The 16,743-nt window shown below is 43.2% G+C and overlaps 1 protein-coding gene across 2 annotated transcripts in view; it reads right to left on the bottom strand.

Annotated features, from left to right (window-relative positions):
- Positions 1–16,743, bottom strand: part of tmem269 (transmembrane protein 269) — a 32,001-nt gene that overhangs the window by 9,095 nt on the left and 6,163 nt on the right. Inside the window, exons 2-6 of one of the 2 annotated variants that reach the window (XM_046344357.1) lie at positions 9,357–9,492; positions 8,921–8,981; positions 4,472–4,619; positions 3,298–3,395; positions 49–192 (exon numbers count right to left, since the gene is read on the bottom strand). In XM_046344357.1, coding sequence (XP_046200313.1) covers positions 49–192; positions 3,298–3,395; positions 4,472–4,619; positions 8,921–8,981; positions 9,357–9,464 — 559 coding nt within the window. In that variant the 5' untranslated portion in view covers positions 9,465–9,492. The remainder of the gene's footprint in view (positions 1–48; positions 193–3,297; positions 3,396–4,471; positions 4,620–8,920; positions 8,982–9,356; positions 9,493–16,743) is intronic. The other variant, XM_046344358.1, reaches the window with a different exon arrangement.

Raw genomic sequence — 16,743 nt, forward strand, 5'->3', positions numbered from 1 at the left:
ATTTCACAAGGGATACCATGCTTTTTTCTGCTTGAAGGCGTTCCTTACCGCTGGAGAAGAAGCAGAGTCGGACAATCACAGACAGGACATAGCACATGCACAGGATGTTGTCCATTAAGGCATGTGTCCTCAGGAGCAATGAAGTTGCAATCCCAAAAGTTGTGAAATCTGCAAAATCATCCAGTTTAGCACCTGAACCAGAAGACAGGAAGTGACTAGTTATACATTTGTTTCATAACTTCGAGTCACACAGATCACAGATTAACATGTTACTGCTGTGAGGCTAGTTCACTGCTAATGCCTTCTTACATAAGGCAAAACAAGTTTATCTAATCTTGTTTATGCCAACGGCCTACTTATCAGTGTGTGTGAGTATGTGCACGTGCGTGCATGCGTGAGTGTGTTTGTCTGTAGTGGACATTTCGGTGTCAACCTTTCAGGCCTGACACTTTCCTCTGTAAACAAATTCCCAAATGCCCACAGTCTATTTGTCCCCCCTAAGCAGGGAGAATGTTTTCACTGAGCGACGAGCATGAGGTGATTTTGACCCCAGCTCCAATGAACGAGATGGAATTCCACAGCACAGGGGTCAACAATTTTAGCAATTTCAGGTATGCTGAGAGCCCAAAGCATTGGGATAAAACAGACAATTGGAGCATGATCTCCCCGAACTAGAATGCTTAATCGTAAAGTGATTGTTCAATTGACACAAAAAAAAGGGGGGGGGGGGGTACAACAACACCCACCTGCAAAGTCATGCAGAAAAATACTGTCGGGACACAAAGCCTGAAATGTCCGGGTGACGACGCATTGTGGTGCACCTGCTGGGAGCTATTTCAGGCAGCCGTGGCGACCACGGTAGTGTAGACGTGACTATCTGCACACAGGAGGTTGTCATGTACAAAGTATGTACTTTTATGTTGTGATCATTTGAGAATGTGCTGTGTCGGGAACAATGAGTATGGAAACGTTAGCTATGCCATTTCCTAATAATACACAAGTCTTTTAAATAGCCCTACGGCAGAGGGAATTCAACAACATGAAGCAATTGCAATGCAGAGAAGAATTTATTGAACTACATACAAAGATAGAAGCAGATCAGGATAGCAGTGACAGCAAGTACAAGTGCAATTCAAAGTCGTTTGGTTTGCTGTCACTTAGGTGCCTTTTGGATTCTCCATGTCATATGTCATTTAAGAAGGTTTTCTTATGGCGTCTTCAGAGGGAAAACCAGTTATCTGCTGTCACTTAGAGTTCCTTCTGAAAGTAACCATACCGCTCAACTTAATGTGTTACAGCCTGAATTCAAAATGGATTAAAACAAATTCTCACCCATTTACACCCAACACTCCATAATGACAGTGAAAACATGTTTTTAGAAATATTTGCACATTTATTGAAAATTAAATATATAAATCTCATTAACATAAGTATTCACAGCACTGAGTCAATGTCACATTCTGTCCATCGTTCGTATGTGTTTTCCTTGTTTTAGTGTTGGTCAGGACGTGAGCTGGGTGGGCATTCTATGTTGTGTGTCTGGTTTGTCTATTTCTATGTTTGGCCTGATATGGTTCTCAATCAGAGGCAGGTGTTAGTCATTGTCTCTGATTGGGAACCATATTTAGGTAGCCTGTTTTGTGTTGGGTTTTGTGGGTGATTGTTCCTGTCTCTGTGTTTTGCACCAGATAGGGCTTGTTTGGGTTTTCACGTTTTTGTTTTTGTTAGTTTGTTCATGTGAAGTGATTTATTAAAACATGAATCAAAACAACCATGCTGTGCTTTGGTCCGCTGGAAGAAATCCCTTTACAGTCAATACATATTAGAACCACCATTTGGCAGCAATTACAGCTGTGACTCTGAGTAAGTCTAAGAGCTTTGCACACCTGGATTGTACAATATTATCTTTCCAGCTCTGTCAAGTTGGTTGTTGATCATTGGTATATACAGCTATAAGTCATCCCATAGATTTTGAAGGCCACTCAGGACCATTCAATGTCCTCTTGGTAAGCAACTCCAACGTATATTTGGTCTTGTGTTTTAGGTTATTGTCCGGCTGAAAGGGGAATTCATCTCCCAGTGTCTGGTGGGAAGCAGACTGAAGCAGGTTTTCCTTTAAGATTTTGCCTGTGCTTAGCTGTATTTTGTGTTTCCTTTCTCCCAAAAAACTCCCCAGTCCTTAACAATTATAAGTCCATCCATAACATGATGCAGCCACCACTATGCTTGAAAATAAGGAGAGTGGTACTCAGTCATGAGTTTTTGGATTTGCCCCAAACATGTTGCATTCTGGACAAAAAGTTAAATGCTTTGCCACATTTTTTGCAGTTTTACTTTAGTGCCTTATTGCAAACAGGATGCATGTTGTAGAAAACTTGTATTCTGTATAGGCTTCCTTTTTACTGTCAATTAGGTTTGTATTGTGGAGTAACTACAATGTTGTTGCTCCATCCTCAGTTCTCTTATCACAGCCGTTAAACTGTTTTAAAGTCACCATTGGTGAAATCCCTGACGGGTTTCCTTCCTCTCCGGGTTATGAAGGACGCCTGTATCCTTGTAGTGACTGGGTGTATTGATACACCATCAAAAGTTAAATGAATAACTTCCTGCTCAAAGGAATATACAACTTTTTTTTCTACCAATAGGTGCCCTTCTTTGCGACACATTGAAAAACCTCCCTGGTCTTTGTTGTTGAATCTGAAACATGTCTAAAAACATAATCCCACTTTGGCATTACGGGGTATTGTGTGTAAACCAGTGATCATTTAAACCATTTAAAACTCAGGCTGTATCACAACAAAATGTGGAAAATGTCAAGAGGTGAAAATACTTTGAGGGCACTGTATCTACACTTCCAAAGGGATTCTTCGGCTGTCCCCATAGGAGAACCCTTTTCGGTTCCATGTAGAACTCTGTAGAAAGGGTTCTTCAAAGGGTTCTCCTATAGACAACCAAATAACCTTTTTAGGTTCTAGATTTTTGTAAGTAAGTGTATGCTGATCGGCTTCTATCTCCGTAAAATATGTAAATACATTGGTAAATTCACTTCTCTGCATTATACATGCCTCATTTTTCTGTCTTTTAAGGAGTAACTGTTGCCTTTTAGGCCTTTTGATCCATCAGCTATAATGACCAGTGCCTGTAGTAGAGGGCTGGGCTGTGTGCATCACTAACCTGGTTCCATATGTTTGTGTGGTCTTGCCCTCTCATAGTCATTTTCAAACGAACATGTTTCAGGCTAGTGCATCAGCATGTCTGTGGAAGTTTAACCCTGGTAATGGACATCACTCCACTCACCTAGTGCAGAGCATGCATCCAGTCGCCTGGCAACTGCCCCGTCTGCCAAGTCCAGCAGGTAGCCAATCAGGACCAGCCAGCAGGCAGCATGTTGGTGGCTGGAAAATTAGGGTCAAATGTTGGGTAGAATTTTATTTTACAATACAGAATTCACTAGGTATTACTAAGACATTACATGATAACTGTAATTACACAATTATAACCTACGCATTACTTGGACCTACTTAGGATAATGTCACACCACGAGGGATGCTTGTTGGCAGAAGATGTACTGTATCTTCTACTTACTTAGTGCTTGTCACACCATATACACTCAGTGGCCAGTTCATTAAAATGGTTCGCTCCTAAAGACAGTGAGTCATGTGGCTGGCTACATAAAGCTGGTAGTCGTCGAGGCATTCAGTTACTGTTTGATTGAACGTTAGAATGGGCAAAAAAAAGTGACCTAAGCGACCTTTTAAAACATGTCATGAGCAACTTTGTTTTCCCCAAATAGGCTCATTCTTCTCTCCCCTGCAACTCTTCCGAGTTCTTAGTGTACAAGATAAAATAGTGCACTGTTCTCTGTCAATATACATGGTTAATAAACAACTTTAAGGGGGCACTATAAAATCAACAGGTTTTTTTTATCGCGCAAATTATGTTCTAAGTAATTATTTTGTAATTTAAGCAGTGGTGTGGGGAATTGTTTCGTGGCACACCTTAGGTCCCTTGATATTTGAGCAACATTTTAATGCTACACCTTGTAGAAGCCATGCCCTGAAGAATTTAGGCTGTTCTGGAGGCAACTGGGTCTGACCTGGTACTAGATGGGTATACCTAATAAAAACTGGCCACGAGTGTATATTATTTAACTTCAATAACGCTTTACGGGTGGAGTTTGAAGTGTGCTGTATAATGTTTTAGAGATAAAGGCCAGATGACCTGACCTTGTTAAGCTGCTTGTATTAATCTTGGTCTTCCCTCAACAGCTCAGCTTGTTTGGCAGGACATGTGTGTTAACTGTCAATATGGCAATCAAATTTGTTTAGAAAAAACATATGCCTCACAGATTAACAAAGATGTACGCTACTGTAACATAATACTGCCACTTACAAATCAATTTACTAGTAGAAACATTCAATCCTTACTATAGTTTAAAGAAAATCAGACACTGAAATGTATGTTCACTCACCCGTTCAGGCTGCAGAGAATAGAGGCCATGCCCATAAGCATGTTGGCCATAGACAGAGCATTGGCTGCATTTTTGCGTACAAACTCCTTGAGCTGGACACCAGTGGCCTGCTCGCTCAGAAAGAGCTTATTGGTGTGCTGGAAGAAACCTAAGAACAGTGAGGACAGGGATTGCTATTAGCTAGTGGTCTATTTTAGGTTCACTTAGCTGCTCTGAAGAGGATTGTTGCTAAAACACTACAGATATTATAGGACCATATCATATCTGATGGCCATACTTATACTGCTGTACAGTATGCCAAAAGTGCTATCCTGTTTAAACAGATGTCAAACAAACCAAACACGCAAAATAATCATTGCTATAACAATTGTGTTTTGCAAATGATCAGGTTTAACTTGTTTGGCTCATATGACTTGCTACTTATGTGGCCCCTCAACACCAGAACAGCAATCAGCAGTTGTACCAAGATATGGAAAAAAGATTAATGAAAATTAAAGGGCGAAAGTAAAGCCCCATGCACCCACCAACAGCATTCGTCCTACAGTAGTACTTGTAAACAGTATATTGAGTATATGGTATTACCTAAATACATATAAGTGGTTAAGATTGTAACAATTAAATTTTTTTGAAGCACAGTATTAAATCATGTATTTCGTTATCAAAGAATGAACATTTGCAAAGAAACAATTTTTAATATACAAATTGTACATTATTTACAAACCTATACAAAACTGATTAATGTAACTAATAAAAAGTAGTAGCACTTACCAAGTAGTATGTACGTTTATTGGAGACCCACCATTCGATAAGACTATTCCACTTTTCAGAATAAAACATTCAAATGAGGGGGCTGTCTCAGTATGTACAGTAAACACCATTTGATAGTGTCAATATTGTTATAGTCATATTGACTCACGTAATACTTATTTTGCAAATATACACTACCGGTCAAAAGTTTTAGAACACCTACTCATTCAAGGGTTTCTTTATTTTACTATTTTCTATATTGTATAATAGTAGAAGACATCAAAACTATGAAATAACACATATGGAATCATGTAGTAACCAAAATAAAGTTTTAAACAAATCAGATTCTTCAAAGTAGCCCCCCTTTGCCTTGATGACAGCTTTTCACTCTTGGCATTCTCTCAACCAGCTTCATGAGGTAGTCAACTGGAATGCATTTCAATTAACAGGTGTGCCTTCTTAAAAGTTCATTTGTAGAATTTCTTTCCTTCTGTATGCGTTTGAGCATATCAGTTGTGTTGTGACCAGGTAGGGGGTGATACTATTTGGTAAAAGGCCAAAAAAGAGAAATGACAGTCCATCATTACTTAAAGACATGAAAGTCAGTCAATACGGAAAATATCAAGAACTTTGAAAGTTTCTTCAAGTGCAGTCGCAAAAACCATCAAGCTCTATGACGAAACTGGCCCTCATGAGGACCACCACAGGAATGGAAGACCCAGAGTTACCTCTGCTGCAGAGGATGAGTTCATTCGAGTTACCAGCCTCAGAAAATGCAGCCTAAATAAATGCTTCAGAGTAACAGACATCAACATCAACTGTTCAGAGGAGACTGTGTGAATCAGGCCTTTATTATGGTCAAATTACTGCAAAGAAACCACTACTAAAGGACACCAATAAGAAGAGACTGCTTGGGCCAAGAAACACGAGCAATGGACATTAGACCGGCGGACATTTGTCCTTTGGACTGGAGTCCAAATGTGAGATTTTTGGATCCAACCACCGTGTGTTTGTGAGATGTGGTGTGGGTGAACGAATGATCTCTGCATGTGTATTTCCCACCATAAAGCTTGGAGGAGATGGTGTTATAGTGTGGGGGTGCTTTGCTGGTGACACTGTCTGTGATTTATTTAAAATTCAAGGCACACTTAACCAGCATGGCTACCACAGCATTCTGCAGCGATACACCATTCCATCTGGTTTGGGCTTAGTGGGACTATCATTTGTTTTCAAGAGGACAATGACCCAACACACCTCCAGGCTGTGTAAGGGCTATTTGACCAAGAAGGAGAGTGCTGGAGTGCTGAATCAGATGACCTGGCCTCCACAATCAGCCGACCTCAACTAAATTGAGATGGTTTGGGATGAGTCGGACTGCAGAGGGAAGGAAAAGCAGCCAACAAGTGCTCAGCATATGTGGGAACTCCTTTAAGACTGCTGGAAAATCATTCCAGGTGAAGCTGGTTACCAAGCTGTCATCAAGGCAAAGGGTGGCTATTTGAAGAATCTCAAAAATATATTTTGATTTGTTTAATACTTTTTTGGTTACTACATTATTCCATATGTATTATTTCATAGTTTTGATGTCTTCACTATTATTCTACAATGTAGAAAATGGTCAAAATAATCAAAACACTTGAATGAGTAGGTGTTCTACAACTTTGACCGGCAGTGTATTGTACATTTATAGCGGATACAGACTGGTGGGGAGGGAGTAAGGGACTGTGCATACATACTACTATGATTTAGTAATGGACTGTCCACACATAGTACTATACTATAGTACTGGACTATCCTCCACACATTACATTACATTTAAGTCATTTAGCAGACGCTCTTATCCAGAGCGACTTACACACATACTACTATAGTGCAACCCTGAGACATTGACTCTACCGGGCTACTGATTCATTAAGCTGGTTGACTGGCAAAACCAGTGACCTGGAACAATGACAAACACATGGCAGCAACTTTCACATGGATGGGAAGCTATTAAAAAATTATCAATATTTAACCGTTTGTCGGTTGTCTGTCTTTGTCATAGATTGTAGAAATGGCATAGTAATTACTTGCAAATACAGTTTCCTTATACATTTTATGTGGAAACCAAGTATTATTATAACAAAGTTCCTATCAGAAGTAACTGTATAATACTGAGTAATTCCATCACAGTTAAAGTAATCAAAGAATGACTGTAAGAGCAATTTAATTTGACTCTCATTGAAATAATAATGACAGAATCTTGAAATATATTGAAAGGCATTATGTATAGGTCATCTTACTTAGCAAGCTGGAAGGTCTAATGATGCAAGCTGCTTCACTATGGCCAGAACTGTTTTTGTTCCTTGCAATGCTGTGAGGGTTTTTAATTAAGGCAAACAAAGGGATCTTTGTTCTTGAGTGTCTGTGGCTCTGCTAGGGAGTTTAGATTTCACACAGAAGTGAATAAACTGAAGTGATAAAAGTAGCAAAGAGGTTGTCTTCGCAGACAAAAGACACACACAGCACTAAATACAATGAACATAAATAAAAAGCTTACCATAGCAACTTAACAAAACAATAGTCTAACAAACTAACGTCTGTACGTGAAAAAGGGTTAAAGTCATGTTCCTACTATTCTGTTTTGCACACAGAACTTCGTGTGATTCCAAAGCCAGTCGAGTTCAACACTCTTCATCTGAAAGAAAACAGTGTATGAGACAAAGCACAAGCCAACAACAACTTCTAAGAAGAAGTTACGTTCACTTGACAAGCATGCTTCTCATTACCCTTTTACATTACCGGTCTTTCGTCAACCTAACCAGAAAACCCAAAATGATCAACTTTGCTGAAACAATAACCAGACATATTTAGTCTGTTTAGCCTAGAAGAACAGTAAATATTTTAAAATATTGAAATAACCCAGTTATGACAGAAATACACTTCTTACTCTTCCGGAAAAATCTAAATAGCCATCTTGTGTTTCACAACTCAGTGGAAAGGATACACCAGGTCTGATCCCTAATCCAGCCAGTCAACTGTCTCACCACTGGTAAATACCATCCAAGTATCAAGCCAGAGCTAGACACATTCACACTTTTAAGTTAGTATTTCTGGGCCCATATTCAGTCTCAGAGTAGAAGTGCTGATCTAGGACCAGTTTTTCCTTTTAGATTATGAATAAGAAAGGGGGGACCTGATCCTACACTCTTAGAAAAAAAGGTGCAACAGTACATCAAAAAATAGAAATAAAGGATATTGCTGTAGCATTAAATTAAAATCTATATAGTCACATATATTGATGAGTAACAATATGTATTATCCACTGTATCATTTGAAAGTGGACAACCTGCTATAACACTAATCTAGTACAAGTATTAAGGAAAAATGTGTTCTCAGATGTGAAAAAAACACCACTCACTTCCATGTTAGCTACAGCACCTAAACACAATTATTATCATCATCATTATGCCTAGTGGCTCATAGCTGTCCTCAACCCAGCTCTTCACATGCGTGGCTGTCTTTGACTTGACCCTTTGGGCTTGACTATTTCCATCTACTGTATCTACCCTCAAATACTGCATACTACAGTACCTTACCACCACACTTATAAAACAGGATACAAGTTTTGCATGATTCTTACCAGGACCTCCAGTGTTGACACAGATAATCAAAACCTTGTCATGCACGTTTTCCCAGGGGCACCCAAAAACAAGCACTTACCAGAGGATGGAGTCAGCAGAATCATGGTTCTCTCTGCGTCAGTCTGCCCACAGCACAGCAGCTGGAAAAAAGACAACATTTAGGGACTGTTTCCAAGAAACAGATTAAGCCTAGTTCTGGACTGAAAATCATACTTAAAAGGAAATAGCATTTTCAGTTAAGTTTAGTTTATTAGGATCCCCATTAGCTGCTGAACATGCAGCAGCTACTCTTCCTGGGGTCCAGAGGAAATGTACAAATACATGACAAAGTAGAGAACAGTAAGACAAAAACATAAGACATTACATTTTAAAAAGTTATTGGAAAGACAGACAACAAAAATGCTATTTACACACTATTCATATATACAGTAAAGTTAAATTAGATCTTTAGAGAGGTGAGGCGCTGTGATAAAAAAATAAAAAAAGATCAACAACATATTGTAAATTAAACTTACTTTTTGCCAGAGTAAACTCTGGTGGCTGAGCTTTCCACAATGACTTGATACATAACTGAGCGACGCATTTAGTGTTTTTGTTTGTTTGGGTATCATGATGAAATCCATCGTCACATGTCTGATGGGGTATGTACGTCTGTTTGAAGTGTATGCAAACAGATTATACAAGTGGTTAGGCATTGTCACACACGTTTCTTAAAAGTAGTCCATTTCTCCTCAACCATTAAACACTATCATGCATGTTGTTGATGTTAGTTATGTGTTAAGGGCAAAGCGTGCTGCTAAAGTTGAACCAGCTGCAGCTTTGCTAAGTCTTTCTTTGCTGCACCTGACCATACTATCGAACAGTAGTAAAGATGGGACAAGATCAGAGCCTGAATAACTAGTACAGTAGATGTGTCAAAAACGCAGAACATATCTTTTTTTCACAACAGACATACCTCTCCCCATCTTCACAACAACTTTGTCAATATGACTTGACTATGATATCCTCCTAGGAGTTCAGCTTTTTAAACGGTCACACCCTTTATGCACAACTCCAGTTGAGGTTTAGGTCTAAGAATGGTTTGAACCAAATACAATTTTGTTTTTAGATGTATTTAAGACCAGTTTATTGTTAATTACCCATTCTGACACGAACACCTTGCTAAGAGTCTTAGTGAAAACACTGGCTTTAGGTGCTGATGTGTAGAAAGTGCAAACATCAGCATATATAATCATTTTAGCTTGGCTAATCATTTGTGGTACATCATTTGTAAAAATAGAGAAGAGTAACGGCCCAAGGCTACTGCCCTGAGAGATACCACACTGTACATATCTGATGTTAGAGAAGTAGCTTAGCCAATCAGTCATCTGAGTCAATACAGTACAAGTTGAGTGTCCTTCCCTAAATGCATGCTGAAAATCAGTAGTTTATAGTGGTATTTTTCAAAGAACAAGTTTTTGTTAAAAAATGACTCAGTTTACTAAGAACAGGCAGCAAACTGATTGGGTGGCTGTTACGGCCAGCAAAGATAGTGTAATTACTTCCTTGCATGCCTGTGGACACACACAAACACTTCTTTAGGCTCTGGTTAAAAACATGGCAAATAAGGGTGGCAATAAAGTCTGCTACCATTCCCAATAGTTTACCATCTAAGTTCTCTATACCTGGTGGCTCATCATTATTGATGCATAACAATTGTTTTTCCACCTCCTCCACACGAACATGACCAAATTCAAAACAGAAATCCTTCTCTTTCATTATTAGATCTTCAATACACAAATGATGGTTCACTGTTCAATGTTATTCAACTTCTGTTTGTCCACTTTACCAGTGAAACAGCCATTGAAATGATTGGCTATATCAAAAGGGTTTGTTATAAATGACCCATCAACTTAAAACAACCAGCAAACAGCTCAGACACCTCACAAGACATGCCACCATGAGTGTCTTCACAGTCCAAGTCCAGAACAGACTCTGGGAAATGCACAGTATTACATAGAGACATGACTACATGGAACTCTATTCCACATCAAGTAGCTCAAGTAAGCAGTAACAACTACACCTTATGGAACACGGGCAGTGAAGAGACACACACACAATATTACAATGTATGGTAATGTACCTGATCCATCCTACTCAGCACCATAGACTATGTGCACCAGGGAGGGCGTGGTTACATCCAGGCAATAGAACCTCAAAAGGTGTGAGGGGAAGCCCAACTAGCCACCACACAAATAAACAGAGAGTGCATGAAGGTCGTTAAAGCGCTTGGCTGTGGCCAAGGAGAGCAACAAGGCCATCTTATAAGACAGAGTCTTAAGAGCCACTGTCTCCAGAGGTTCAAAGTGATCGCATATAATTACATCCTGAACCAGTGCCAAGGCCCATGATGGGGCAAGTTGCTTGGAGACCAGACGGAGACTCCCTTTGATAAAATGACAAACCAGGGAGTCAGACCTGATTGTCGTCTCACCTAGTCCTACATGGCAGGCTGAGATCGCCACCAAGTATACCTTAAAGGTGGAAAAGGCCGTGCCCTTGTTGAGCCATTCCTGTAGGAAGGAGAGAACGGCAGTGATGGAACAATGACAGTGGGCCAAGTCACGTCTCTTACACCATCTCTAATACCCTCTACTTCAGGTCGTAAAGACCTCTTGTAAAAGGGGCTATGGCGCCCTGAATTGTGGCAACCACGTTCGGAGGCAAGCTTTTTTTATTTGTGGCAGTTGCTCCCCTGGGGCGACTCCACATGTGGGCAACCTGTTCTGTGGAAGGGATATGGGACCAGCCAGGCTAGACAATGACGCCCTCGAAAGGTTCATTGTCTTGCATAGGAGTATTCTGAACCATCACCTTGGCCTATCGGCCTGTATGTAAATTGGAACCATTTGAGAACTGAACTTGGGGAACAGTGTTGACCTGCCTCAACTTCTGGGTCTTGAGATGGGGGCACCCTGTGCTACACCTCTGCCGTGTGTAAACAAGCTTGTGACCTGACGCAGGACTCCTAAGAAGACTCTGGTCGGCGAGGTCGGAGGAGCTCTGCTGGTTCCTCGAGCCCCCACACATTACACTAGGTGTGCCGCTTCCTCCATGTCCCACCAAATGGAGCTGAGGTGGTCTCCGCTGCTCATTGCTTGGAGTGATGCCTGTGCCCTGAGGCAACGCATTGCTGGTGAGCAGACGGTCCGTGTCCCTGGGACGGAGCTGCCGGAGAAGGCTACTGAGGCTTCTTAGGGATCCTCCAGTTCTGGGAGGGAGGCCTCATGGTGACGACCTGGGTGAATGTGGGCGATCGAATGCACCATGATCCTCCCAAAAGCCTCAGCGTACACTTGAGTGGTATGGCCAATAAGGGGACTTTGCTTCTCCCGGTCGACGTTGCCAGCATTCACCAGGGAGTCCCACAGCCTGCACCACCATGTAGACAGAAAGGAGGGCAGATGGTTTCACAGAGTGCCCCGTCTGAGCTGCAGATCAGAAATCCTTTCATACACGGACGCAGTGAAGCGGTTATTGGGTTGAGCGAGCTTGGGGGCAGAGGAAGAGGAGCTCAAAGCTGTCGGGTCAAGGTGCTCAGCCAGGGAAGGCTCCACAGGAAACGGGCTGAGCCATCCTGACAACTACATGCTGTGCATATCCAAGTGGTGGAAGTCAGGAAAAGTTGACTTGAGTGGGTCTGCCCAGGAAGATTCCAACAAAAACACCAGATAGTCTGAGAATGCTGGTAAACACTGTCAGACGGATGTAGAATCACTCAGAGGAGATTCCATCCATCCTAGTCTTCTTGAAAGGTGGGGGAGGCGTGGGAAACTCAATGTCAAGGGGTGGTCAGTTATTGATTCCTGCACTACCTCTTTAGTCTAGTTGGGTAGCACAAACTAAGCAGAAGGTAGAAATTCTTCAGGGGAGTAATCCATTTTCTGGTCAGAGAGGGTGCTACCTGACGAGAGCCTCCATAGAGTGTTTAGCGGTGAGGCAAGTAGTACAGAGTGGATGGGAATCCGTCCCGGACATGTAATGCCCGCACTTTGGAAGAGTAAGCTTTGCAATGGTCCATCACTCTCCTTCTTGGTCAAATAGCCCTTACACAGCCTGGAGGTGTGTTTTGGGTCATTGTCCTGTTGAAAAATAAATGATAGTCCCACTAAGCCCAAACGAGATGGGATGGCGTATCGCTGCAGAATGCTGTGATAGCCATGCTGGTTAAGTGTGCCTTGAATTCTAAATAAATCAGACGGTGATTTGCTGGTGACACTATCACACCTCCTCCTCCATGCTTCACGGTGGGAACCACACATGCGGAGATCATCCGTTCACCTACTCTGTGTTTCACAAAGACACAGCAGTTGGAACCAATAATTAAAAATTTGGACTCATCAGATCAAAGGACAGATTTCCACTGGTCTGCTGTCCATTGCTAGTGTTTCTTGGCCCAAACAAGTCTCTTTTTATTGGTGTCCTTTAGCAATGTTTATTTTGCAGAAATTCAACCATGAAGGCTTGATTCACACAGTCTCCTCTGAACAGTTGATGTTGAGATATGTCTGTTAATTGAACTCTGAAGCATTTATTTGGGCTGCAATTTCTGGGGCTGGTAATACTAATGAACTTATCCTCTGCAGCAGAGGTATCACTGGGTATTCCTTTCTTGTGGTGGTCCTCATGAGAGCCATTTTCATCATAGCGCTTAATGGTTTTTGCGACTGAAAATTTTCAGAATTGACTGACCTTCATGTCTTAAAGTATTGATAGTGTCACTGTCACGACTTCCGCAGAGGTTGGCTCTCCTGCCCGTTCAGGCGGTGCTCGGCGGTCGTCGTCACCGTCCTACTAGCCACTACCGATCCCTTTTCGTGTACCTGTTGGTTTTGTCTGATTGTTTTCATCTGTGTGTTGTTTAGTTAATTAGTGTCTGTATATAATGTAGGTTGTCCCGCCCTTGTTTTGTGCGGGATTGTTTATTTTGTCATTCGTTTCGTCTGTCGGTGGTTTTGTGTTTATTATTCTCCGGTTAGTCTGTTATCCTGTTTTGGATAATTTCACCCTGTTTGTATTTGGGTTGACCGTGTTTATTTTGTTTACCGGAGAATAAACTTATTATCGCTATTTGCGAATGGCTGTTTCACCTGCGTCAGGAGATGAGGACCGTACAGGATTTTGCCCTAGAGTTTAGGACTTTGGCAGCAGGAGCAGGATGGAACGACATTTTAGATGTAGTCTCAGGGCGGACGTCCGCAGTGAGCTGGCATGTCGGGACACCACATTCACACTGGATGGACTTATCGATCTGGCTATCCGTCTCGACAACCTGCTGGCTGCTCGCGGGCGTTCGGATCAGGTCCTGTCGTTTCCAATCCCCAGCCCCCCTGTTCCTATCCCTATGGAATTAGGAGGTACGGCTTCGAGGGGGACCTCCTGCACCGGTTGTGGTCGACGAGGGCACACGTCCGACCGTTGCTGGAGGAACTCGTCTAGGAGTCGGGAGGACAGGCGGAACACTGCTCGATCACCCTAGGTGAGTAAGCACCAAACTCATTCAGAGCTTCCTGTCGGTCATGTGTTTGTATTGATTTCTTTCCCTGGGTTTTCCCCCTTTCCCCCAGCATAAGGCACTAGTCGATTCAGGCGCAGCTGGGAATTTTATGGATTGTGGGCTTGCGTTAAGGCTAGGGATTCCCCTGGTGTCGTTAGATCGACCTTTCCCCATGCACTCCTTAGATAGCCGACCATTAGGGTCAGGAGTAATTAGGGAGGCTACGGTGCCGCTGGACATGGTAACGCAGGGTGATCATAAGGAGCAGATTAGCCTGTTCCTTATAGATTCACCTGCGTTTCCAGTGGTGTTTGGGGTTCCCTGGTTAGCTCAACACAACCCGGTGATTTTCTGGCGACAGGGGGCTCTTAAGGGGTGGTCAAAGGAGTGTTCAGGTAGGTGTATAGGAGTTGCCGTTGGTGCGACTACGGTGGAGAGTCCAGACCAAGTTTCCACCGTGCGCATTCCCTCTGAATATGCCGATTTGGCTATCGCCTTCAGTAAAGGGAAGGCGACCCAATTACCACCTCATCGTCGAGAGGACTGCGCGATAAACCTTCTGGAAAATGCTGCACTTCCTAGGAGTCACGTGTATCCATTGTCCCAGGAGGAGACAGTTGCGATGGAAACATATGTTTCCGAATCGCTGGGACAGGGGTACATTCAGCCCTCCATATCACCCGTCTCCTCAAGCTTCTTTTTTGTGAAGAAGAAGGATGGAGGTCTGCGTCCGTGTATTGATTATAGAGGTCTAAATTCCATTACAGTGGGGTTTAGTTACCCACTACCTCTCATCACTACGGCAATGGAATCATTTCACGGGGCGCGATTCTTCACAAAACTGGACCTGAGGAGCGCGTATAATCTGGTATGTATCCGGGGAGGAGATGAGTGGAAAACCGCATTTAGTACTACTTCTGGTCATTATGAGTACTGCGTCATGCCATACGGGTTGAAGAATGCTCCAGCCGTTTTCCAATCCTTCTTAGATTAGATTCTCCGAGACCTGCTCGGGCAGGGAGTGGTAGTGTACATTGATGACATCTTGATCTATTCTGCCACACGCGCGGAGCATGTGTCTCTGGTGCGTAAGGTACTTGGGCGACTACTGGAGCATGACCTGTATTGCAAGGCGGAGAAATGTGAGTTTTTCAAACTGTCCGTTATCGTATTTCCACGTCCGGGGTGGTGATGGAGGATGATCGTGTTACAGCCGTGCGTAATTGGCCGACTCCGAACCACAGTGAAAGTGCAGCGGTTTTTAGGGTTTGCCAATTACTACCGGAGGTAGTGGCTGCTCCCATCACCTCACTGCTGAAGGGAGGACCGGAGGCGGGCAGAGCTTTCAGTCGTCTGAAGGAGCTGTTCACCAATGCGCCCGTGTTGGCGCATCCGGACCCCTCTTTAGCGTTCATAGTGGAGGTGGATGCGTCCGAGGCTGGGGTTGGAGCCGTGCTGTCCCAACGCTCGGGCGTGCCATCCAAACTCCGCCCGTGTGCTTTCTTTTCGAGCAAGCTCAGCCCAACGGAGCGAAACTATGATGTGGGGGACCGGGAGTTGTTAGCTGTAGTCAAGGCTCTGAAGGTGTGGAGACATTGGCTTGAGGGGGCTAAATACCCTTTTCTCATCTGGACTGACCATCGTAATCTCGAGTACATCCGGGCAGCTAAGAGACTAAATCCACGTCAGGCTAGATGGGCCATGTTTTTTACTAGGTTCCAGTTTACCCTCACATATCAGCCAGGCTCCCAAAACACCAAAGCTGACGCACTGTCTCGCCTCTATGATACCGAGGAACGGTCAGTAGAGCCAACTCCCATCATTCCACCGTCATGTCTCGTGGCACCGGTGGTATGGGAGGTAGATGCTGAGATAGAGAGGGCCTCACGGTCAGAGCCGGCTCCTCCTAACTGTCCAGTAGGGACCAAGTACGTGCCGAGGGTGGTCCGGGACAAGCTGATTAGGTGGGCTCATACTCTTCCTCGGGTCATCCTGGTATCAAGAGGACAGTGCAGAGTCTGAGAGGGAGATACTGGTGGCCCACACTGGCTAAAGACGTGAGATTTTATGTCTCCTCCTGCTCAGTGTGTGCTCAGAGCAAGGCTCCTCGGCACCTACCTAGAGGGAAATTACAACCCCTCCCCGTTCCACAACGGCCGTGGACACATTTATCGGTGGATTTTCTTACCGACCTTCCCCCGTCCCAGGGAAGTACTACGATCCTGGTCGTTGTGGATCGTTTTTCTAAGTGCTGTCGTCTTATTCCGTTGCCCGGTCTTCCTACGGCCCTGCAGACTGCTGAGGCTTTGTTTACCCATGTCTTCCGGCACTATGGGGTGCCAGAGGACATCGTCTCTGATCGGGGT

The sequence above is a fragment of the Oncorhynchus gorbuscha genome, linkage group LG03, assembly GCF_021184085.1.
Source record: "Oncorhynchus gorbuscha isolate QuinsamMale2020 ecotype Even-year linkage group LG03, OgorEven_v1.0, whole genome shotgun sequence".
Classification (NCBI taxonomy): domain Eukaryota; kingdom Metazoa; phylum Chordata; class Actinopteri; order Salmoniformes; family Salmonidae; genus Oncorhynchus; species Oncorhynchus gorbuscha.